The sequence below is a fragment of the Borostomias antarcticus genome, assembly GCF_949987555.1.
Source record: "Borostomias antarcticus genome assembly, chromosome: 7".
Taxonomy (NCBI): domain Eukaryota; kingdom Metazoa; phylum Chordata; class Actinopteri; order Stomiiformes; family Stomiidae; genus Borostomias; species Borostomias antarcticus.
Genome location: NC_140240.1, coordinates 21,497,884 through 21,523,110, shown reverse-complemented (window position 1 = coordinate 21,523,110; position 25,227 = coordinate 21,497,884). Strand labels below are relative to the sequence as shown.

Below are 25,227 nucleotides of genomic sequence, written 5' to 3'. Positions count from 1 at the left end.
TTGCTCCGGAAGCACTTCTGATGTCATGGAAAAGCTACAGAAGCACAGTGGAGGTAAAAAAAAAAAAAAAATATATATATATATATATATATATATATATAAATATAAATACAGCACAATGTGTGTCTCGTTGCGAGATATTTAAAAAAAATATTACTACAAATATTGAGCGCATGCAAAGAAGTTGAACATATACACAGAATGAATAAACACACAATACAATAAAAATATAAAGTAAATACAAATATAATGTTGCGAGAAGTCGCACTACCCAACATTCTTTGCGTGCTGTCACTCAGCATCATGGATGTATCTCAGCATTGAGCATTCCCACTATCCAACATGGCGGCCATATGCAAGGTAGTGTCAGGTCTGAGGATAAACACATGCCTGTTCTCTACTACAAGAACGACAGCTGTCCGCAAGTCGTTCTATTGCACCGTTAACGGTGACGGGTCGGGGGCAGAGACGGTAAAACCGGCAGCGGGGGAGAAACCTAAAGGTGGATTCGCCGCTGCGTTCGAGCAGCACACCGACCTCCAGCAGAGACAGGAGGAGCGGACGGCGGCGGCCGCCAGAGCCCGCAGCTCCTCTAGGAACGACCAGTCATTCGCGTCTCTATTGCGACACTCTCCTCTGGTGCAGATGGGACCGGCTAAGGATAAAGTCGTGGTTGGCAAAATCTTCCACATTGTTAAAGACGATTTGTACATTGACTTCGGTGGCAAGTTTCACTGTGTGTGTAAACGGCCGGCGGCGGACGGTGAGAAGTACCAGCGAGGCAGCAGGGTTCGTCTGCGCTTGGAGGACATGGAGCTCACATCCCGGTTCCTGGGGGCCAACACCGACACCACGCTGCTCGAAGCGGACGCCTTCCTTCTCGGACTGATTGAGAGCAAGGACACGAAAACCAAAGACTGATCGTTTGTAAATAGGCTGATTGTGTCTGGTCGTAGTGCCACACGAATGTTGTTGTGAGTACACTCCTGTCTGGTTTGTAGGTGTCATGTTTATACAAGTCTATTGTTTTGTAACCTTGAGACATTGGACAATAAACAGTGAAATGCAAGTTCATTTTAGGTTTAACCCGAACCCTTCCTTGCTCATAACTTACCGAACATAGGTTGTCAGTTTGGGCCTATATAACAGGCAGCATAATGGAGATTGTCTGCCAAGCTTAGCCTACATCTAAATTATCTTTAGTACAAAAACAGCTTTAAGAAAGAAATGGTCAAGCTCATGTCTTCAGTCAGTTTTATTGAATTACATTGTCAAACATTCAACAGTCATGTAGGCTTATATTGTCTACCTTCACTGATACGTTACTTCATCTAGCCTGTGACCAACACTCCTTTCAGAAGACCTCATTCAGAACACCCGAAACATGATTTCTTAATGCTATCCCAGTTCCCCCTTACTTTCAATTGTATTAGATAATGTCCAAGAACCTTTATGAATTGAAACCTTTATGAATTCCATTTACGGAAAAAAAGAAAGGGTGTTGATGTATTACAGATATACATGTCTAGCCTAGATGAGTTGACCTGAAAGGGCGTTCACTGAGGTTAGGCCACATCTGGGTTTTTTTAGGTGACCAATAATTAGCTGCTTATGTTATAGAGAACACATTGGTAAGGTTAGGACCACAGACTTTTAGGATGTCCATAAATTATTCTCCAAAAGAGATGTCCATAATAGCGTTGCCTGTTATTTTCACATGTAAAATAGGCTCTTCATTTACATATGTGCATAACTTAAAGCTACTACAAGCCTACACATAACAATATGTATATAAGATACTTGGGCTGTAGTCTGTCAGAACTAGGGTATACAATTTGTATAGGCCTATTTTAGTTTACATTTCGGGTAAAATCCCTGTAATCTTACAGGCTGGCATTGACCGAACCACAAACTACTTCACTTCCTCACCACAAGCCCTCAAATGTGTATTCATTGCACTGTAAGGCCTTAAGATAGAATATTGTGACACTATATAGTATAGTGTTACATTTCTTATAATGTAGTATTTATTCCATGCTCAGTGCTTTGTAAAAAGTTCCTATAGCTAATATAATGAAACATTTTCCAGGAGCTTGCTTGATCGTCTTGTTGAGAGAGGTCAGGGAAGAATTTTTACACTTCTCCTATATTGGCTCAAATGGGTAAACTGGTTTTATTTTGCTTCCCTCTGGAAAATTATGGGTAGGATCAGTATATGTAGTCCCCCCTTCAGTTCTATTAATACATCCATGAGTCCCCCCCACCCCTTCTCTCTGTAAAGCACATTGGGTTGCCTTTGTGTATGAAATGCGCAATATAAATAAAGTTTGATTTGATTTTAAATATCACATTACTGCTCACTAATCTTTCTAAAATATGTGGATCTGGCAATAGCCAGCAATTAGCCTCAGTTATGAGTGACATGTGAGTTAATATTCCACTTCATAACTGACCATCTCCACAGAGGAACATAACCTGAGGCATTAGTTGGAATCAAATTAAAACATGCGTTCTAGCACGGCGGAGCTCACTCAAATCCTAACCATGCAGATATACACAACTGGTAACGTGGAATCCTCCATTTTCAACCTATCCAAGTATTTGTATAAGTTACTGAACGCTCTGTGTTTGGTAGATGTTATTGTACATGAGGTATTTGAAGCAGCAAATTGTCTTTGGAGTAGTTACATTACATTACATTACATTACAGTCATAGTTACTGTAGGTGCTGCAAGCTTAAGTAGTTGAGCTGCGTTGGAGACACTTTCAGGTTGCAGGACTGGCCGCTGGAACTCCAGTCTGGGGTCCTTCTCTGCTCTCTCAGTGAACTGGACTTCAGCCACACATGCTCATATACAGCCACTGAGAAACAGAGACAGAATTTGACTCAGAAAAGACAGTGCTGGGATTACATTTCCATGACTGCGTTATGTCCTTATGAGTTACATTTAAAATGCAATTCTGATTAACCAATTGATTTATTGCTTAACATCATAAATAAGTTGAGTATCTGTTGTCTTGTCATCCCCAAATAAGTGGTAAGAGTCTGTTGGTCTTTTTATTTCAATAAGAGACTGTTGCTTTAACAACCACCATTACCATGAGCACAAAACATGAATCCTCTGCAAGAACAGTCATATACAGGGCTGCCAAGTTTGACCAAAAACCTGGAGTGAGATTTATCCCCTTCCCCGTTCATTTTATTGTCGGGCGAGTTGTTGACGGGGGAGGGGGGGGGGGCGATTGATCATTTTTAATTTGATTGTCGCACGAGTTGTTCGCGGGGGGGGGGGTACTTTTGCCCTGAATTCTGGACCTTTGGTCGTGAGGGGCGGTTTGTTCCATCCACCCGACTCCCCCCCTGGCTACGGGCCTGTAGTAGGGGTTGGTCATTTCTCCGTGTGAGAATTGTTAAGTGTGGCGTGTGAGCGTGAGAAGAGGCTGAAATGGGTGTGTCTCACGCTCAATGCGTGAGACTTGGCAGCCCTGGTCATATATCATCGCCACAGTTTAACAGTATTATACTATTCATATTGCAGGCCTAGAAGAGGTTAAAACGTGTCTGTCTGCCATAGTAAGTCAGTATTAAGACAGTTTTTTTTTTTAACACATACCTCTGTGACGTTCACCTCAACAGTTCCAGTGGCCTCCCTGTCTAACTCATAGAAGGCCTCTGTTGACAAAATGGTCATTTTACCAGCTGGATAATGAGCAAGTGGATACAGTGAATGATTATGTGAATTCAGTAAAGAGCCTGGAAGAGGAGATACATACTGAACATGGCCTCTAGCTTCACTAGGCAGCAGACAAAGTTGTCAAAATCGATTACTTCGTTCTCTGCGTATCTGGCAACAAGCACCTGGTTCAGCTGGTTGTTCAGTTGGAATCCTGTGAAGGAGATCAAAAAAGTTTTTTTTCACCTCAACAATAGAGCCAGTAAGGAGTTTAAATGGGGGAATTGATAGTAGCGGTGGTTCTTGTTTTCTAAAGCAAGTTTGAGGTAAATGAGGATGTGGTTGTCAGGCCTCTTTCCTGTCTGTGAGTGAATGACTGGAAGACTGAACAGCTGAACACTGCAGAATCACAGTTAAAGGAGTAGTAAAGGGAAAATGCATGTTTAGCCCTGTTTTAAGGTTACTTATGATCATATACAATGGTTCAGATCAAAAAGTTGACAAAACTAGCACATTTGAGAAAGTCTGATAATTGCTCTACCACCGTTTTGGTCATACAATGGATGTGGGTGGGCACCTTGAAAAATCTTTCAAAAACATGTTAAACTCTCAATTTCAAAGACAAGAAACTCACCGAGGTGTTAGTTGGCATTCTGACATATCATTTGCCATAAAGTAAGATTCTAGTTCATCTGGAAAGGCTTTTTAAAATATTTAGCATATAACTATTTAGTCGCAGCACATACATGTGTAAACGTCCGCAAACTAGGTAGCCTAGCAACATACAATAACAATAGCTACCGTAAGTAGTTCCGCTTCCTGAATCCCCTCTGTGGATTGATCTACACATCTACAACGGTCACGTCAATACAAGTCAATGGATTTCATAAAATGATCAATAAAACCCAACAGGATTCATACTTTGCAGCGAATTTGATGTCAGAACACCAACGGACACCAATTACCCCCTCGGTGAGCTTCTTGTCTTTGAAATCGAGAGTTTATGAATGATTTTTTTGCCCACCCACATCCATTGTATGACCAAAACGGTGGTAGAGCAATTATCAGACTTTCTCAAATGTGGTAGTTTTGTCAACGTTTTGATCTGAACCATTGTACTGTATATGATCATAAGTAACCTTAAAACAGGGCTAAACATGCATTTTCCCTTTACTACTCCTTTAATATCACTACAGAACAATCACCAGCAGACTCCAATGTTACTATCTGATTAGTACTGAATACTCACCAGCAGACTCCCATGTTACTATCTGATTAGTACTGAATACTCACCAGCAGACTCCAGTGCCAGGCGCATCTCATAAGAGCTCATACATCCTGACTTGTCCAGATCAAACTGCCGGAAGATTTCCTAGGGAACAAGAACGATTATGCAAGGTTTTTCAAAAAATATTTTGCTGTGTTAAAGATTAGTTAAATCTATCATATCGTTAGCAGTGCACTTTGACATAACCATGTACAGTAACAAGGACATTACCATTCTAGTAATTATGTGTCAACTCACCAACCACTTCCTGATTTTGTTCCATAGAACCTGAAACTCAACGATGCCGAGACGCGCGCTACCGTCTTTCTGTCGTCCACCAGAGTCAAGGTGACTAAGAACCCAAGAATCTTCTAGATGGATATTCAATAACAATAGCAGGACATGCAGCTGTCCACTGGCCTCAGAAAGGAGTGTGAACACAGTGAGCAGCTGGAGCTCTGGAAGGATACGTCCATCAGGCTGACCATGGCTCTGCACGACTCCATGCTGAAGCCATCGGTCTTCAGGTCCCGGTCTGAAAACACACAGTAACCAAGGGGTGATCACCTGAATGGTTATCAGCAAGGGGAAAAAACCAGACAGACTTACCACTAAAAGACCATCATATATCACATTTGCTATAAAATTTCAAATTTACAGTAAGACCAGGGCTGACTTGATTCACTTTAAGTAAGCACACACAGTTTTTTTGTCTTTCAGTTTAAAATCTACAATAATTTGGTTTCCACCTGAACCTTGAGCCAAGTTGTCTTAACAGTACTTACGTTTGGACACCACTCTGTTGAGGATAGTTCTGAGCTCACGGACTGAGATTTCCATGTCCTGAAATGTAAAGCTAATGTTGGCTATGCTTCATCATACAGCCTGCTGACATTTTGACAAATGTTCAAATCATTTCAGTTGTGTCTAACGTTGAAATCATTCTAACTAAAGCAATGCCTCCATTCTGAATGGTAAAGAAACCTATAATCTACAAAATGTGCAGAGTTAGTCCATCTCAAATTCAATGTATTTATTTCAAAATAGATTTTTTAGTTAAAGGCGCAGTCACGCTTGTTTCAGTTAATATTATTTGGATTAAATGCTTTAATTCTGTGTGTAGGCCTTTTTAAGGGCAAACAAGTCCAGTGACGTTGCCCTAAGACATCGTGATTTTGCTGCCATATATAGGAGACGGCCACACTGACGGTGATTTTAAAATGGCCTCCACAGAGAATTTCAGTATTTAATCCAAATAATATGAACTAAAACAAACATTACCGTGCCCCTTTAAGTCAACCCACAGTAGTTGAATCATTCATACATTAAAAATGCTATTCAGTCTTAACTGAAACATGCATTGGTTGAGAGGCCTACTGTAGGCCAGCAGGATAACAATTTGTGTGTTGAAACAGCCAGATTTCTCAAACGTAGTAGTGGTGACTACAATTCCACATCGAGCATTATATACACTATACAACAATTCAAATTAATAGCTGTTCCAGACTTTCTTAATCAACAACACAAAACTAGACCGACCTCCCCAGACAGCTGCGCGAACATGGCTCTGAATGAGTCGTCAATGTCACCCTCTGAGACTTCCTCCTGTGGAGAAACCAGGCCGGGGCTTTTTAGAACACCTCAGTATTTTGTGAATAAATGTCTCGTTAGGAGACCCTGAGGAAAGAGAAGTTTCCAGCGCGCCTCCTTACCTCGTCTTCAAAGTTTGCCACCACATCGTCGTCCAGCTCCCTGAAGTTATGGATCACAGTGGGCAAAGCATTCATTATCATGTTCTGCTTATTTAAAATGCATCCAAGCATTAGACCAAAACGTACACCTCCACCTAAGCTTGTATGCAACTGAAATATTATCTTTGGTAGTTTTCAATACCCGAGTCTCAGATGACCAATGTTATGTTGTCATGTATGAATATCACCACCATCGTACGTAGAGATATAACTCACTCTGTTTCCGACTGCTTTTCGGTGAAGACTCTGAGGACGAAGTCAGCCTCCTTGCCGGGTTCGAAGGTGGAGGGGACCACCAGGTACTCCCCGGGGGGCAGGCGTAGGCGTGCACTCACCTCCCGCAGGTTGATGAAGGTCTCTGAGCGGGCGCACGAGGAATGGCGCAGGAAGAAGTCCTTCTTCAGGTGGACGCTCTGACAGCCCCTGAACTGCCAGGACGCGTTTGGGGGGGATATAAGATTCAGCACTCGCCTGAGAGTGTGTTTGTCCATGTATTATAAATGCATGTTCTGTGTACACACACAGTACATACAGTGTATGAATATGTGTGGATTGGTGTGTGTGTGTGTGTGTGTGTGTGTGTGTGTGACTAGCTGTATAATGGCATTTCTTTCAACCCAGATTGAAATGTGTCGTACCTCCTCGGGAATCTGTGAACAAAAAAAAGCAAAAATAGAAACAGGATGGATGGATGGAATAGAAGCTACGTGACAATTTAATAATTTATATTTGTGCGAAACATTCAATCATATCATACAAAAAATGAAAACAAAATAATAACATTTAAATCATGGATAAGCCTTAGTAGGTATCCTATCACGGCATGAATACAATAGCCTGGCGTCGCCAGCCTGATCAAGTGAGCTCACTTTCTATTACACTCCGTAGAACAGTCTGGTCATCCACCCGTTCAAACTGAGTTCCACTCAACCAGAAATTGGTTGGGCCAATCACAACTGTTTATCTAATATTGCACGGGTTTGATACGACTGTACCCACTTGACACTATGATACGACGACTAACCCACATGTCGTTGCTCTGATTGGTTGTAGGTCTATCCAATTGCGTCCAAGGCATTTTGATCTATGTCCATTGATAATAACGCCCCTTGGAAATCAAAAAACGGTCCTTCGCATTTTTGCGAATTGGGTCTAGCGAAGCCAGGCTGTAAATACAGATACACTCTCAGCGACCTTCGACCTCCCCACCTCGTAGATGGCGAAGCCGATGGTGTGCATGTCCTGGCCCTGGCGCCGCCAGCGCCGCCGGTCCTTCTGCATGAGGGCCACCAGGAAGCTGCAGGCCACCTCCTCGTCCTCCAGGTCGTCGTCCTCCTCCAGCAGGGTGATCTTGTACTGGGGGTTGATCCAGAACGTGTCTGCCGACGGAGGGAACACAAGTGGGGGGGCGGGGGGGGGGTGAGAGACGCTTGGGGGGGATGATTGAAAATAAACAGCATAACAACTTGACAACCGTTGGACACACTGGTGTCACAAGGGCAATTCAAAGGGCTGATCTGGGACTTTTTTTCTGATGGCTGTAAGTGTTTTCATTAAGCATGTAGAAACGTTGGACATTTGTGTTTTGATATATTTTGTATTTATATTTGTATCATGTGTGTTTTGTATGCAGAGCTCCGTTGAAAAAGAGATGTCTGCCTCAAAAGGACTCCCTGCATGAACAAAGCTGAAATAATACATGTATTAATCATGTTTATCCCGAAACAGCACAGCGCACAACAGCTCACCAAAGTGTGTCTGTAAACAGTTAACAACAGAGTCAACAACAAGCTCAACTGCTAGATAAATATCATTAGGGCTGGGTATCGATTCAAATTTCAAGAATCGATTCGATTCCGATTCACAAGGTTCAGAATCGATTATCACGATTCGATTTGATTCAATTCAATATCGATTCGGTTAGTGTTACTAAAACCTGTTTTTTTTTTAGCTGTAACCTTAATTACATGACTGCCAAGTTATGCAACACATCAATACTAGGGCTGGGTATCGATACTGATTTCCAAAAATGAATGAATGAATGAATGAATGAATGAATGAACTATTCATTCATTCATTTATTCATTCATTCATTCATTCATTAAATAAAAGATCCATTTTGGGATTCAGAATCGATTAATCGATTTTTTTTTAACCCAGCCCTAAATATCATCCTCATCATCATCATGGTCAGAGTGGTTCTCTCACTGGGGTGGTTCCTGCACCCCCCCGCTGTGCTGCCCCGCCTCCAGCCGCCGTCAAACTTGACGGTGTTCCAGAAACTCTTCTCCTCGCTCAGCGCGTCAGCCGTCAAGTTGCAGATCTCCAACCTGGAAAACTGACGCAAGAACTCCTGGAAAGACATCCTGGACAGGAGCAGGGAGAAAGAGAGAGAGAGAGGAGGGAGGGAGAGGAGAGAGAGAGAGGAGGAAGAGAGAGAGAGAGATAGAGAGAGAGAGAGAGAGAGAGAGGAGGGAGGGAGGGAGAGGAGAGAGAGGAGAGAGAGAGAGAGAGAGAGAAAGAGAGAGAGAGGAGGGAGAGGAGAGAGAGAGGAGAGAGAGAGAGGAGGGAGGGAGAGAGAGGGAGAGAGAGGAGAGAGAGGGGAGAGAGTGGAGAGAGAGAGGGAGAGAGAGAGAGGAGATAGAGAGAGGAGATAGAGAGAGAGGAGAGAGGGAGGGAGAGGAGAGAGAGGAGAGAGAGAGTGGAGAGAGAGTGGAGAGAGAGAGAGAGAGAGAGAGAGGAGACAGAGAGAGAGGGGGGGCAGAAATTAATTATTTTTCGAAGTGTGGTAAAATAACCCTCAAATGAGTCTAGTGTCTACTAGCGCTACTACTGTCTGTCCACACACTGGAGGCTAAATCCACAGGTCAGCTTCCCCTACTATCTCCTGCTCATCTCTGGTAATATCATTACACTGGCAGCCAAACACATCTGCTATATATAGATGACGTTAAAGTGTCATGAAAAAGGGAAAGGAGGCGTCCAAGGAGCAGAGCAACGCACCAGAACTCCCCATCCTCCATGAGACAGTGCATGTCCTCCCTCTCAGCCGGGTCCACAGACTCCCACTCAGAAGAACTGGTGAAAACAAACAGAAGAATGTGGAGAGAGCCAGGTTCATTTAGACACACACACACACACACGCACACACACACACACACAGGTGTGTCAGGAAGTCGGGGATGAACTGACCTATCGCTCCAAGCTCCGGTCCACTCCACCTGGCCCCAGGGGTTCCTCACACGGATCAGCTTCTCCACACCGCCCTGGAAGTCCACCTATCAGTGATGGACAACACAACGTTCACCTAGATGCTTCTCCATGATTCTGTTTTCACAATGTGTCCTGTTACCTGTCCTCTCTCACAATGTGTCCTGTTACCTGTCCTCTCTCACAATGTGTCCTGTTACCTGTCCTCTCTCACAATGTGTCCTGTTACCTGTCCTCTCTCACAATGTGTCCTGTTACCTGTCCTCTCTCACAATGTGTCCTGTCACCTGTCCTCTCTCACAATGTGTCCTGTTACCTGTCCTCTCTCACAATGTGTCCTGTTACCTGTCCTCTCTCTGACCATGAGTGTGACATCACATCATCCTTAGACACTTGCACATGACCTGGTTTTATGTATGTGTAGGACGCACCGCACTCAGTATATTGTTCTTCTCTCTTAGCTTATCCCTTTTGTTTTTTTTGCACTAGCATTTTGTACTTGCCCTTTGCACTGTCCTGTCTTGTCCCTGCATCCTGGCCAATGTTGTCTCCATGTTATGCACCAAAACCGAAAGCATATTCCTTGAACGTTGAAAAACTACAACAGCAACAAAGGATTCTGTTTGCGATTCTGATCTTTAACCGTATCTCTGACGTACCTGCTTCAGCCCGGTCACAGAGTAGGCGTGGCCTTTCACTAGCTTCTTGAAAGTCACCGCCTCCATATCGAACGCGCTGGTGATCTAGTGAGAGAGGACATCATTCAACGTCTCAAAAGTTCTCATCAAAATCAAAATAATCAGTACTGTATGCTCCTTGGCCCTATTTGCTTTTTAAACTCCCCTGAAAGATGCCCCTTGTGGATACCAATGGCTAGATTTATAAGAAATTCTTTATTCCAAATGCAACTGAAATGTTTGCTTCTTATTGTCTCGTATAATGACCCTTATATCTTTGGTAATCTGATGTGAAGGGGTCATTTTCATGTCCAGCCATTTACAGGTCTCATGTTCGCTCTGCCACCCCACCACAGGCAAACCTTCCCCACGTGGAAACATCAGAGGAGCCCAGAGCTGAGCGCCCCCTGGCTGCGGGGAGCGGAGCCGGCGGGCGATGGTAGGTGAAATCTGAGATGTTTTATCCAGAGTGTGTCTGGCGACCCGGGGAGGCCACCTACGTCGATGGAGCACCCCAGCAGCGAGCCTCTCTCCAGGGCTTTGCCGATGATCCGGTACAGGTCCCTGGGCGCCTTGCAGAGCTCGTACATCTCGGCCACCCCGCCGGTGAAGTCCTCGAAGCCCTCGGTGGTGCTGCCTCCCGACAGGGCCTCGTACGAGCCGTTAAGTCTACGACGCGGAACAACCGCAGCAGAAATAACAGGCAGAAGGTTTAAATACAGATCCCACCCAAATTCAAATGAACAATCACAAGAGTTTGTGTCTGTGAGCTTTCTCCACACAAAATCAAAGTAGGATTTGTTCACTTGTTCAACCTCCAGTGGTCAAATCTGACCGATTTACACATTTTCATAATCATAAATGTTCTGCTTTTCATCTGATTGCCTCAAGATCTTTCTCCTCCACACGAGGCATTTGAACATGTCAAATTGATAGAAGTCTTACTTGGCGTAGGCCTTCTCGATCAGGGCGCTCCAGAATTCACTCCCCTCTGCTGAGTGAACGAACATGAGCTCTCCATCCTTGACGGGCAGTCGGTCATCAATCACAATATCCACCCATTCTCCGAACTGCCAGAACTACCAAAACAACAAACACAATCAGGCAGTTGTTTCTGTGACAATCACACCTCACTACAAAAAATGTAGTTCAACGCTCGCTCTACTATTTTTTATCATTATACTGTAGCTATAGACGTCTTTGCAAACAAATGTTCTACAGCATCAAATCAGGTTCAGAAAGAAATGCCAAGGCTTGGGGAGGAAAAGAAAGAAAGATGGAAACTAGGATGGAGTTAGTAGCCGGACACACCAGATGGTTTGTTCCCCTCAAACATCTGGGAAAGCTTTGTTGGAAACTGTTTGGAAAAGGCCCTTTCAAAACTACAAAGCAGGTAATTGATTGGACGAACCATCTGTCTATCACCGTCTACCGCTGGTAAATCAAATTCTTACCAAAGCCAGTCGGGAGAAGAGTCAAAACATATTTTCCGCAGAGAAAAGCCTTCAGCGCCGTTCTTTGCTCAATTAAGAAACATTCTCCAGTTCAGATATAACTGATGCTATAGCAGCATCTATGCTAACCTCTTTGGGAGCCGCCATTGTCGTTTTAGAACGAACAGTCCCTACCCACTGTCGTTGTACCTAAACCACACCCAGCGTAGCTGCTAGTATTTCCTCAAAGAATGCTTATTGGCCCGGTCGTTTTCCGATCGCGCACAAACTGATCTCTATTGAGCTTTGCCAGACTGATAGTGAGTGGAGTGAAACAACGTGAGCTCGTCAGATAAGGACGCTCTCATGAGGCTCGGGAGTTCAGTACCTGGAAGTGAAAGATCCCGGCGTAGTCGTGTTGAAAGGTCTGACCGTGAGGCACCACGCGATGGAGCAGCCTCTCGTTCAGGGTGAGGGAAGCGATGGCCGCCAGGAGCCAGCAGTCGCCTGTCAGGACAGCAGGGAGGAGAGAGGAATGTATGAGAGAGGCGCTGTAGAGCTCAGGGAGGAGAGAGGCGCTGTAGAGCTCAGGGAGGAGAGAGGCGCTGTAGAGCTCAGGGAGGAGAGAGGCACTGTAGAGCTCAGACCGTCTTGATTTGTTTCCAGGAAACCTGCTGAGTTGTGCCAACGCGAGGCTGAATCTCAAAGGCCTTAACTCCTTACAACCCTGGTCCCTCTCTCCTGGTCTTACCTCCTTACAACCCTGGTCCCTCTCTCCTGTTCTTACCTCCTTACAACCCTGGTCCCTCTCTCCTGGTCTTGCCTCCTTACAACCCTTGTCCCTCTCTCCTGGTCTTACCTCCTTACAACCCTTGTCCCTCTCTCCTGGTCTTACCTCCTTACAACCCTGGTCCCTCTCTCCTGATGGAATAACAACACTGGACATATTCTCTTTAATTCTCATTACTTGTATGTGTCACGTTCAACCACTGTATTATTCCTTTAAAGCTGCATGCGATAACTCAGCACTTTGGCGGTCCCTCTGGTCATGATAAAAACTGCAGTATACTAGCAGTATACTAGCAGTAGTGTACTAGCCAGTAAATTCTAAAATCAAATTCACAGGATCTCATGTGGTCTCATGTCACAAAAATGTTTTTTGAGGTCTTGCTAAGGCCAATTCATAAACTATTAGCAGAAAACTGAATAATGAACTCATGCAGCTTTAATGCAAACACATAGGCAGTGAAGCTGTGTGGGGGGGTCTTCTGCTCCATTGAGCTTAACTGGCTGAAGTGGGCAGGTTTCCGAGACACAACTCATGTCCTAGACTCAACGATACTTTCACCTGATGAATTCCATTGAACAGGTTATAAAGTTGAAGGGAGCCTCATCAATATTCATAAAAGGGGCACACAATGCATGGTTTTGTTAACATTGTGCTACATTGGATTTTGCACTAGTTAGGAACCACAGCTGTTCTTGGACGACATTCTTGGGAGAACTTGCGATGAGAGTGTGCCTTTTTCTAGATTTTCCTCATGAGACCAAACCGTGTCACAGACATGTCTGTGTTCTCAGCCAATCACACGCTGAGCAAAGCCAGCCCGACACATTCCCAAACCAACGCTCGGTAACGTTTATGAAGTGGAGCACTGTTTGTCAAACACAGCCGCTCTTTGAAGCCTATATGCGCTAGTTTTGCAGTGGGTTACCGTCAACGGTATGTAGCCAGCCAAAAGCTGAGACTAGGAGGAATGTGGGAGTCGGGACCCAATTCCCTTCATTGCATCATTAACCGTCGGCCTGCAACTGGTAAGTGGTTGGAGCCGTCCATCAACTGCTAATCGTAAAATGGTCCAAACTATCCATCAGGCATCCTGAAATATTAAGCGAGTTAGCATTGAGAGAGGGGGCATACGCCACTTTCCTACTGAGAGAGCTGCAGGAAGATGCTAATGGTAGCTAATAGGTTTAGTGCTACACTTTAGGGAGAAGCTACGCTAGGCTAAAGGCCCATGACGACGACGGATTAACAGTCTTACTCTGGTGTAGAACGAGTATACTGTATGTGCTGCTGTTGACTGAGAGTTGCTTCAAATCCCATTTGGGACGATACTGCAGCGTTGCCCATGTGTGTTTATACTGTACATGTGTGTTTATACTGTACATACAACACCCAGACATGCTTAGATACAACGCCCAGACATGTTTAGATATAACGTTCAGACTGTGGAAACATTTGTGTGGAGTGGAGTCATGCTTTTCCACCCAGAATGCTTTCATTCACTGATCTTGACAAAAAATGAATTTGCCTGTCAATCCTTTTTGAGCTAATGGAAATTCTTGGGAATAACCCCTTGAGATGTAGCATCTCGTTTTAAAGGGGGTCCTCACAATGTTGTTCGTTAAATTAGTAATGAACAACCAGAAACAGGAATAGAGGTATTGGTCTCAGTGCAGCTGTACACATGTATGTCACTTAATCACAGGAATATAAACCAAACATTTCATTTTAAGGCTATTGTCCACATGAAATACCATCACGTGCCACTCCCCCCCCCCCCCCCGCCCACACACACACAAACTTATAGCCGACGATATCGCTACAGAAGTTCAGACGAGCATTGCCTTGCTGTTACCTTGCACTGTCCTGTCTAGTCCTTGCACCCTGTCTAATGTTGTCTCCATCAGAGTTATGCACCAATCGACCAGGGCATCATTATTAACCTTGATGAGGCTCTTTATTCACCACACACAACTACACTCGTGATCGGCGACACATCACACAACACAAACACACACACAACATACACACGCACACACACGCACGCATGCAATCAGGGGTCGCCAGTGGAATTTGTCCTCTGCATTATTCCCATCCAAGTCCTCCTCCAGCCAGGGGCAGTGGGCAGCCATCGTTCCTGGCGCACGGGAACCAAGTCCAAGTGCTCAGTCCAGGTATTGGTCAGGGACCGGACTGAAGAGCATCTGTTCTCCCGCATGTTTTTGGGTTCTTTTGGGAGGAACCCCTTGCGAACACAGGGAAGAACATGCAAACTCCGCACAGAGCGGCCCGGAGGCCTTCTTGCTGTGCAAGAAGGAACTGCGCCACCGTTCCGCACGTGAGTAATTCCCTAGTATGTGTAAAAACTACCTGGGAAATAAAACTGATTCTGATTCTCTTGCAATTTCCAAAAGCTACCAGTAGGTGGAGCCCAGGAAGAGTCGGCTCTTGGCCAGGACAGAGTAGAAAGAGGAAGCTGTTTGCTAGTGAGAGGGGGCGGGGTCTCGGTCAGCCTATCCGCTTCTTCCCCTCCGGCTGGAGACGAGGAAACCCGACCCTGAAAACAAGTAGACTCTGGAGAGCTTCCTCAGAGCAGCACACAGGGTTCTAATCTGAGAATACTTTGCTCCTGTATACGGTGTTGTTTGTACGGTTCCTCAAAGTACCAGAACACAAGTTCCTGTAAGAACTGAGGACTCCTCAGGCCTAATAAAGCCTGATCATATATCATCATATCCATCTCCACCCTGTTAGGCCAACAGAGAGACCAGAGATTGGGGCTCAGGACTGCAGCCAAACGCCTTGAACAGACTCCCTATATCCTCTCAGTCTCTCTCTCTCTCTCTTTCTCTCTCTCTCTCTCTCTCCTCAGTCTCTCTCCCACATGCTCTCTCTCTCGCTCCTCTCAATATCTCTCACACATGCACTCTCTAAACCCATTACACACTTTACACAGCCTGTAGCTGACCCTCCCCCCTCTTCCCCTCTTTCTGTTCTCTTCTTCCACCCCACCCCCCCCTCTCTCTCTCTCTCTCTCTCTCTCAGGTTCCTATCTACTTCACACTGAGTCATTCCTCTGACTCACGGCCACGCCCAAACATCGTCCGCTCGGCCAGCCACGGCCATTCCAGTATTACTCATCATTCCACAGGGCCTGCCTCAGTCCTGCCTCACAACTAACTTTATAGAAAGTGTATAAAGTATCTAATTCACTTTATAGAAAGTGTATAAAGTATCTAATTCACTTTATAGAAAGTGTATAAAGTATCTGATTCCTTGATTGATTCATTGGTTCAGAAATTTCCAACAGTCATTCTACAGTCATATAAAAAAAAAAAGTCTAAATATTTCACTGCAGATGTAGTCGTACTTTCGTGTGATTGGTGAAGGAGGCTCCGCATGGATCATTGTCAAACTAATGCAAACTGTATCTGGGAATGGGGGTGGGGGTTTTCCCAAGCCAGCTACAACGTGAATTTAATTAGTGTAAATCAATCAGGTACAGTACGTATTGAGATGAGATGTGTTTTTCGTTAGCTGAGGGGTTTGTTGAACTACTCCAGCTTATTCAGTCCCAAACAGTCCGTTCCAAAGCACAGCCGCTTTGAAAACTCTGCAACAAATGAGTGAGTGTGGAGGACGGGTCTGGCTGGGATGTTGAGAGTTTCCAGAAGCATCTACAAGGTCCTCTTTCACCCCCCACCCCCAATGAGAAATGGCAGAATGAAACAGGTAATAACTACCAGTGAAGTTGTTGCCTGCGATCTCAACAGAATCCAGTTGTGGCGTGCGAGTCGCTTCGTGTCCTCTACTGAGTGAGCGTACGACTGCTGGCTTCTAACTCGTGTTTTGGCAGGCCTGTGTTTGATTGTGTTGCACAACGATTATGTAACCCATACGTTTCGGCGTGCCCCGGGTGGGATTCGAACCCAGGTCTCCTGCGGGACAGACACCGTTTTAACCAGCTACGCCGATTAAAAGCTAGCTCTTCACTGGAGCGGGTGGACGGTATTTATACTGCAACAACTCACTACCTACTCAGGACTCACTAGAACTCTATTTCCCTGGGTTACAGTTACAGGAAGAGCCTAGAGAGCCGAGCTGGCCGTGTTCTTCTTGTTAACTATGGGAGTGAGGCCACATCTAAATACAGGGCCTGTTAGGACTGACAGTCGCCATTTAATCTGAATAACTGTGTCTGTTTAGAAAAACTGGTCTCAAGGCTAAGCTTGGAGCACTTTTGAGTACTGACTGGTTACTGACTCAAGGTACTAAACTTATTATTGAGAAAAAAAGAGTAGGCACACTGGAGCCTATAGAAGAATGGAATGTTCCCAATAGTTTATTAAATATGACGTTTCCATCTTACTCGACTTTCATCTGATGAATGAATCTATATGCTCCAGTGTCAAGACTCTTCTCTTTTTTTCTCATTTGCACTCTGGTTTGTCCTGCACCTGGTCTGCGTAGTGGATGTGCAAGCCCTTTTTTTCTTCTCAGTAAACTTATTATTACCAGTAACTGCACCAACTCACCTAGTGCTCCTTGACAGATGTCTGTTCTGGTCGCTCCGCCCAGAATGAACTGAGGGTTGTCCGAGAGCTCCTGAGGACAAAGAAATGCAACCATATACGTCAAATGGTAGATCAGGTCTAAGTTAACACTTCAATAACACAAATAAAGACAATCATAGGAGGAGACTGTTTTGTTATTGTATCTTATTTGTATTTTGTACTGTACTGTCTTCGCAGTACATTTGCACTTATGCACCAATAGACCAAAGCAAATTCCTCGCATGTGAAAACCTACTTGGCAATAAATCTGGTTCTGATTCTAAAGTAATCATCACTGAATTGTAGAATTATGACACAACCCTGTGTGTAGTTAGCTACAGTATACGGCAATGATCCCCCCTCAGTCCTTTGACTACTGACGACTGAGCTCTGCTCGTCCGGGCTTTCACTAAGGTTGCCATAAACAAATTGTCACCACATGCACTCTCCCAACATCAACGGCCACAATGGACGAACAGTTGGCACTCGCGTGAGAGAGAGAGCCCGGGGGAGTTGAGCTCTCAGGATTGAGATGTTCAGGTCAGTTAATGACTTGTGCTGTGAGTGAGTGTACAGCAGTGACAGCTGCTGGCTAGCGATGTCAGGCATGTCGGCCTCAACACTGTTTGTCCACCACTCCCCGGCATAGAGGGACTGACAGACTAGGCATGGCCCACACACACATACACACGCATGCATGCATGCACGCACATACAGTACACACACACACACGCACATACACACACACACACACACACACACACACAAACACAAACACACACATGCATGCACGCACACACACACACAGACACACACACACAAACACACAGTTCCAGGTCATTCCCGCGGCACCAGACCGACAGTGTCATCACTGAGGTTTCAGAGCCCACAGGTTTCAGAGCCCACAGGCTTTCCTGCCTACTAGGCAGCACATTATGCCCTGCACCGAACTGAGCTACTCTGCCTACTAGGCAGCACATTACGCCCTGCACCGAACTGAGCTACTCTGCCTACTAGGCAGCACATTACGCCCTGCACCGAACTGAGCTACTCTGCCTACTAGGCAGCACATTACGCCCTGCAACGAACTGAGCTACTCTGCAACTACGTAAACAAAAGAGCTCGCTGCTCGCAGAAGTTAGTAGCCAGGCGTTCAGACTATGATTTACATCCATCAAGAACGGGTCATCTCATTGTTGACGCCTTAGTTTCTATCTTTGCAGCCGGATGCAAAGTGCACTGAATAAAATATGAGTTAAATCAATCTACACAAGCTTGTTCTCGGTTTTCTGTGAAATGCTGAATCCTAAAATCTCACAAAAAAGCACCTGTGTGAAAATGCTGAACTCCTCTGCGCCAGAACGACAATGGATGTCATTCTTAGCGAAACGCCATCACACAAAATGCTGAAAACCTTATTGAGAGCTTAGCTCTATGTCTCTGTTCTGCAAACTTCCTGTCATGGGCCTGGCCACACAGCAACGAGGGCAGACTCACAAGTGGTGATTTTCCCCCTTCACTTAGTGTACAGTGAGCTAGTTATGAAACGTCCTGAATGCATCAGCCTGAAGAGCAAACTGCTGCCCTGAGGTCAGCTGACTGACTGGGAGGCTGTCTGCCCGGGATTGGAATTCGTCTGAACACCCCCGTCAATGTTTACACACTGTCTTTGTAGTTTGCTCCTTTTTTTCTTAGCCCACACCCTCGTCTTCACGTGTGCGGGACCGAGGGGAGGCAGGGCCGATCTGAACCCCCGTCTCCAGGGGCGTGTCCACGACACTCGGCTCCTCCCACATTCATGGCACACAAACCAACTTTTCTAAAAAAAAAAGTTACAAAAAAAGTGGATGGGTGTAGTTTACAGACAAGTCTACCTTTCAGTGGTTGCAACTTTCAACAAGCAATTTCTCCTTTTTTGTATTAGTTATTTTTGTTGCTACTCTTGCACTTTGCCTTCAGCACTAGATTATGGTCTTGTCAAGGAGATGCACTTGTGAGTTCTGGTGATTAGTAGTACACTGACTTCCTGCGTTAAATGCAATTATTGTAAGTCGCTTTGGATAAAAGTGTCTGCTAAAGGACTGTAATGTAATGTAATGTAAGTTGACAGGACCCATCATGGATAACCAGTGGCTTTATCTGTCTGCGGGACACGCACACTTCAGGCTCTACGCCAACGACACCACCACCCGAGGCTAAGGTCCAGTCCTCACCGTGGGCCTCATCCACTCCACGCCGCGGGTCTTGGACGAGTTGGGGGCCAGCTCCTTGAAGCCCAGGGATGAGGGCTCGGCCGGGAAGCAGGGGTCCTCGAACAGGCCGCCGCCCTCCAGGCACTCGCTCTTCAGCGCCTCGTAGTCCTGGTTCAGGAAGCGCAGCGCCCGCTCGTTACTACCTACCCCGTCCGCCTGCAGCCTGTCCCTCTGGAGGCGCGCAGAGACTCCGCCTCCTCCTCCGGAATGGTACATCCTGGTGGGGGGGTAGGAGAGAGGCATGTGTGAGCATAGGCGGGGCAGGTCAGAGTGTGTGTGTGTGTGTATGATGTAACTACAGTAGGACCCCACTCATCCGAACTTCAGAGATCCGAACCTCCCGGTCTACCGGACAGGCTTAAAAAACTTTTATTTGAGCCTGCTATCTGGTTACTGGTGGTATTTTCATTACAGTACTGTATCCTACTGTGAATAAAAACAGACTGTATGTAGACCTACATGTTGCCTGTAGGCTGTAGCCTACTGTCACGTTTCATTTCTTTGCTCTAATGTCGAGCGCAAAACGCAAACGAGTCTGCTGCGCGAGCTGCATCCCTTGGTAGCCAGAAAGCGCGTCAGCAACCTGAAGCAGAGGAGCATCGAGTCATTTTTCGTTCCCAGTTAATGGACTTCAGGAACACAGCCTATAGCCTACATCGGTTGTTTTAGAGAATTTCTTTTAGGCTACAATAGCCTAAGACACGACAACTTGTCTGTCATTTCATTTATTTATTTATTGATTATCATTTGCTCTAATTGTTCTAATGTTGGGGTGTTTTTAGGCTATACCATTTTGTTCTGCGAATACAGTAGCCTATCGATGCAGCGTAGGCCTCATTTGAGAATAAAGTAGGCTACTGAATTTGATCAAAGCACGCACTCAAGTGGAAATTAGTTTATCTCATTATAGGGTACTGTGGGCCTATTATAGGCTAGGCTGTATCAGTTTAGTTGGCTATTTGATTGCAATTTTGATGCATTTTCACAAGTAATTAAGGGTATTTATCTGTCTATGATGAGTCTATATCAAACAAGTATACCACTTATTGAATTTGTTCTGTTTTTTGCACATGAACGAGGAGAGCTAGAGTCCTGAGGGCCCGAGGTCAAGCCCACCACGTCCTCTGGAAGGATCCAGCTCCTAGCCGCCTAGAGGAACCGTTCCACATCTCCACACGCATCAGAGATTAGGTCCTAGTGGGTTTTTTCTGCACCAAAGCCATGAATAATGAAAGGGAGCCATTCCTCTGCCAAGCGCTTTCCAAGCACAACTGTTATCTTAATAACATAAGGAATGGAAATAAAGTATAAGATGACATCATTTTGCTTAATGCTATCTGAATAAAAGAGAGGACACTCAAATGAATAAAATGTTTGACTGTTTTACGACTGTGGACATGAACCACAAGTGACTGTAGAATGATTCTGGCTTTGCTAATGGGCCAGGCAGGCTAACTTACTGTACTCTGCAAAGCATGTCATCAACAGTACACACATTATGTATTAGACTGACACAGTTACCCTTTTATATGTGAGATAAGCATGTGTTTGAGGGCTTCACGGTAGCCCGATGAATGCCACAGCTTTCAGTACGATTAATGACACAAAACTGAAACAGCAGCATTCAAAAAGGCGAGAGGGCAGAATTAACAATGAGTTAAGTGTTAGCCAGGCAAGGACAGGGCTGAAGCCTTTCACTCCATTAGTACTGGACTCCATCTCAGCCTAGAAACAGGATCATTAGAGCGCTCTTCGTTGTACCTGAAATCCTTGGGTCGAGGGGCGGCAGGCCTGCGGAGACCAAAAGTAAATTAGTAAAAAAAAAGTACATTAGGATTCAGTCAGCATGGCTGCACAACATTTATATGTCATTTATATACCATAGCATACCATATCACAACCATATCAGAATAAACAGTCGTGCAAAAAAAAAATTTTTTTTATTTCTATGCCCTGCACTGAATTTCTGAAGTAGTTCTTAGTTTATTTTAATGACAGACACAACCCTGGGTTCGTATTGCAGACCTATCGTCTATTTACTTACAGGGGTAGAATGTGGTGGAGGTATAGATAAGAGGAACACAGAAGGAATAGTCTCAAGACTGGATTCTCCATCAGGAGGAATAAGATATATTCTGTGTATGCGGAGAAAGGGACCACACTTTTTGAGTCCTTCTCTGAAAGAAGTGATATTCAATTCAATCAATTATGATATGCTTACTGTGATGACAGCCTATCTTCTCTTCTAGCCAATCCTAAAATATATTGATCACTTGCTCTTTGTGAAAATCAATCAAGATATCCTTACAGGTCATGTTTACCTCAGCGGGTTGCTGCTGATTGTGAAGCCATCTAAAAAGTGCCTCAATTCAGTAACATAGGCCTAGTGAATTTGCACTCCAATAATCCAATCAACCATATATGGATATGGACTTCGTTTAATATGTCTATTTACCTCATATGGTCTAATAATATAATTTTACCCAATAATAACTATAGTAGGCTAATGCAGCATTTTACTTCAACGTTTTCCTCCCAAACCCTGTGATGTAGCTACATTCTACGGCCCATCAATGTTCTACACTTGCTTGTTAAACTGTTATAAACAGGCTCGGATGGATTCAGGCTAACTGTTAGAGGTTAGAGAGGTACAGAGCTGTTGCAAAATGCTATTGAAAGACTGTACTGAAAGATTAACCTTTCTCCAGACATTTGAATGAAAGCGTAGCTACTGTACAGTCTTTCTCCATGTGAAGAGTGAATTGGCTGTTGGCATCATCATAGCGCGACGCTGGTAATCGGCAACAGCTCACTGTTGGCAGGATTACTGTACAATAATTACTGTAAATGTTTCACACTACGGTAGCGATCTCATATCACATGCACATTCAGCTGCTGACTTTGTTTCACGTGTGATCTAACAATTATAAAACAGTCTCGTAGGCCACAGACTTTTAAATGGCATTCACAATAACAATTAAAGCTGCTTCGCAGCGATGAGGCGGGGCCAGGCAATTTCCGACAAGTTTAGGAGCAATAAGCGAGAGAATAGGAGGACAACAAGAAAGTTGACATTCCAATGTTAATTTTGTACATTCATATCGTATCGTAAAAACATTTGTAAAACATTTTGATGCATTGTAAGCTCGATTTTGATAATTCAACAATCTGGTCAATGAGTTTGTGAATTACAGTCTGAACATCCAGTGGAGCAAGTTGTGTGGTGTTAATTGATTGAAAAATGTGGGATGAGATATGTTTATTAATTTTTACAGGTTTTGTCTGTTTTTCTTTATAATTGAACATTAACTTCAGCAGCTGTGTACTCAGTCAGTTGCCAATCAATCGATTTAGTCATTGTAGTCCTCGGCGGGGGCTGGGTAGGGTTGCCAACAGCGATGTCTTCGGAGCTTGCGTTGGATTGTGGGTATTGTAGTTTTCTCTGTATGTAGTGTTGGTTTCAGAGGACAGAATTAAACATATTTTTAAAAATTCAATTTTTGAGATAAAATTCTGAAAAAATCATACTACATCTTGGATATGTGGCCAATGTTGTCACTTTTTATGAGGATGATCAGACATTGATTTGGCGAGAATTAATAGGAACTGTATACAGAACTGTTAACAGTAAAACTTTTTGAAGTGCTGTGGGCTCTATTTTTCATATTTCAAAAATCTGTGAGGATCGTTTGGTAAGGACAGTCTGAAGATACAGTAGATCAATTTTGGTGTCAATTGAACAAAAAATGTGGGAGGAGATAGGTTTGATAGGTTTTACAGTTTATGAAGAAATCAGAGTGATGGACTTCAAAATTCCTGCAAGGTCAAAGCGTATGAAAGTTTTGTCTCACTTGGGACTACATTCACGTGGTGGATTTACAGTGATAGCACCTATGGCTGATTTGTTATGATTTTTTTAAGTTTTAAACTTTAGACTGTTGCTGTAGCGCCACCTTCAGGTTTATTGACCTACAATGCAGGTTGAGGACTTTGGGTATACTACTGGAGCTATGTGCAAATCTTGGTGATTTTTTGTCCACGGGAAGTTAGACTTCAGTGGAAGATGGAGAATAATAATAATAATCAAGATTCCTGCAAGGTCAGAGTGTATGAAAGTTTTGTCTCACTTGGGCCTACATTCACGTGGTGGTTTTACTGTGATGGCACCTATGGCTGATTTGTTATGATTTTTTAAAGTTTTAAACTTTAGACTTTTGCTGTAGCGCCACCTTCAGCTTTATTGACCTACAATGCAGGTTGAGGACTTTGGGTTTAGTACTGGAGCTATGTGCACATTTTTGTGATTTTTTGTCCACAGGAAGTTAGACTTCAGTGGAAGATGGAGAATAATAATAATAAGTAAAACATTTTAATGCATTGTAAGCTCAATTTTGATAATTCAATAATCTGGTCAATGAGTTTGTGAATGACAGTTTGAAGATCCAGTGTAGCAACTTTAGTATTAATTGATTGAAAAATGTGGGTTACAGGTTTTGTTAGCTTTTTTTTTTCATAATTGAACATTAACTTCAGCAGCTGTGTACTCAGTCAGTTGCCAATCAATCGATTTAGTCATTGTAATCCTCGGCGGGGGTTGGGTAGGGTTGCCAACAGCAATGTCTCAGATTCGTGGAGCTTGCGTTGGATTGTGGGTAATGTAGTTCTCTCTGTATGAAGTGTTGGTTTCAGAGGACAGAATTAAACATATTTTTAAAAATTCAATTTTTGAGATAAAATTCTGAAAAAAATCATACTACATCTTGGATATGTGGCCAATGTTGTCACTCTTTATGAGGATGATCAGACATTGATTTGGCGAGAATTAATAGGAACTATACAGAACTGTTAACAGTAAAACTTTTTGAAGTGCTGTGGGCTCTATTTTTCATATTTCAAAAATCTGTGAGGATCGTTTGGTAAGGACAGTCTGAAGATACAGTAGATCGATTTTGGTGTCAATTGAACAAAAAATGTGGGAGGAGATAGGTTTGATAGGTTTTACAGTTTATGAAGAAATCAGAGTGATGGACTTCAAAATTCCTGCAAGGTCAAAGCATATGAAGGTTTTGTCTCACTTGGGACTACATTCACGTGGTGGTTTTACAGTGATAGCACCTATGGCTGATTTGTTATGATTTTTTTTAAGTTTTAAACTTTAGACTGTTGCTGTAGCGCCACCTTCAGGTTTATTGACCTACAATGCAGGTTGAGGACTTTGGGTATAGGACTGGAGCTTTGTGCAAATTTTGGCGATTTTTTGTCCATGGGAAGTTAGACTTCAGTGGAAGGAGAATAATAATAATAATAATATAGGCAAATACAATAGGGTTCCGGCAGCTACGCTGCCTGGCCCCTAATAATAGGCCTACGTTTGAAAACTACTGTAGGCTACAACTCACCACTAATTTGATTCCTGGGACAGTTTTGGATGGTCGGTTTTATCTGCAGCAGCCTGAAGATGTTTATTGTGATTGTTAAACAGCTGGACAACACAATGTGAAATCAGTGCTCGAGTGTTGCAGTGTTGTCCAGCCCAGCTGAGTGGGAGGGTTTCCATCCCCGCAAAGCCAATCTCCTCTAGCGAATTATTAAAGGGACAGACTGACATGACCACACAAAATAT

General features: G+C 44.1%; 2 protein-coding genes across 2 annotated transcripts; one reads left to right on the top strand and one right to left on the bottom strand.

Moving 5' to 3' along the window:
* Positions 1 to 336: 336 nt before the first annotated feature.
* On the top strand, positions 337 to 1,033 carry mrps28 (mitochondrial ribosomal protein S28). Its single transcript, XM_084441261.1, has one exon. The coding sequence runs from the start codon at positions 343 to 345 to the stop codon at positions 919 to 921; it is 579 nt and encodes a 192-aa protein (XP_084297387.1). The 5' UTR covers positions 337 to 342; the 3' UTR covers positions 922 to 1,033.
* Positions 1,034 to 2,306: 1,273 nt separating this feature from the next.
* LOC311311520 (calpain-1 catalytic subunit-like) lies at positions 2,307 to 25,118 on the bottom strand. The gene is made up of 22 exons (XM_084441259.1): positions 25,004 to 25,118; positions 21,366 to 21,395; positions 19,566 to 19,821; positions 17,335 to 17,404; positions 12,401 to 12,519; positions 11,525 to 11,658; positions 11,080 to 11,248; positions 10,562 to 10,645; positions 9,885 to 9,970; positions 9,696 to 9,770; positions 8,901 to 9,058; positions 7,875 to 8,071; positions 6,909 to 7,120; positions 6,654 to 6,693; positions 6,481 to 6,546; positions 5,727 to 5,784; positions 5,412 to 5,476; positions 5,200 to 5,268; positions 4,968 to 5,046; positions 3,775 to 3,888; positions 3,615 to 3,673; positions 2,307 to 2,862 (listed from the first exon to the last, which is right to left on the bottom strand). Exons 3-22 carry the CDS (start codon positions 19,818 to 19,820, stop codon positions 2,836 to 2,838), a joined length of 2,136 nt encoding a protein of 711 aa, XP_084297385.1. The 5' UTR covers position 19,821; positions 21,366 to 21,395; positions 25,004 to 25,118; the 3' UTR covers positions 2,307 to 2,835.
* Positions 25,119 to 25,227: the final 109 nt, after the last annotated feature.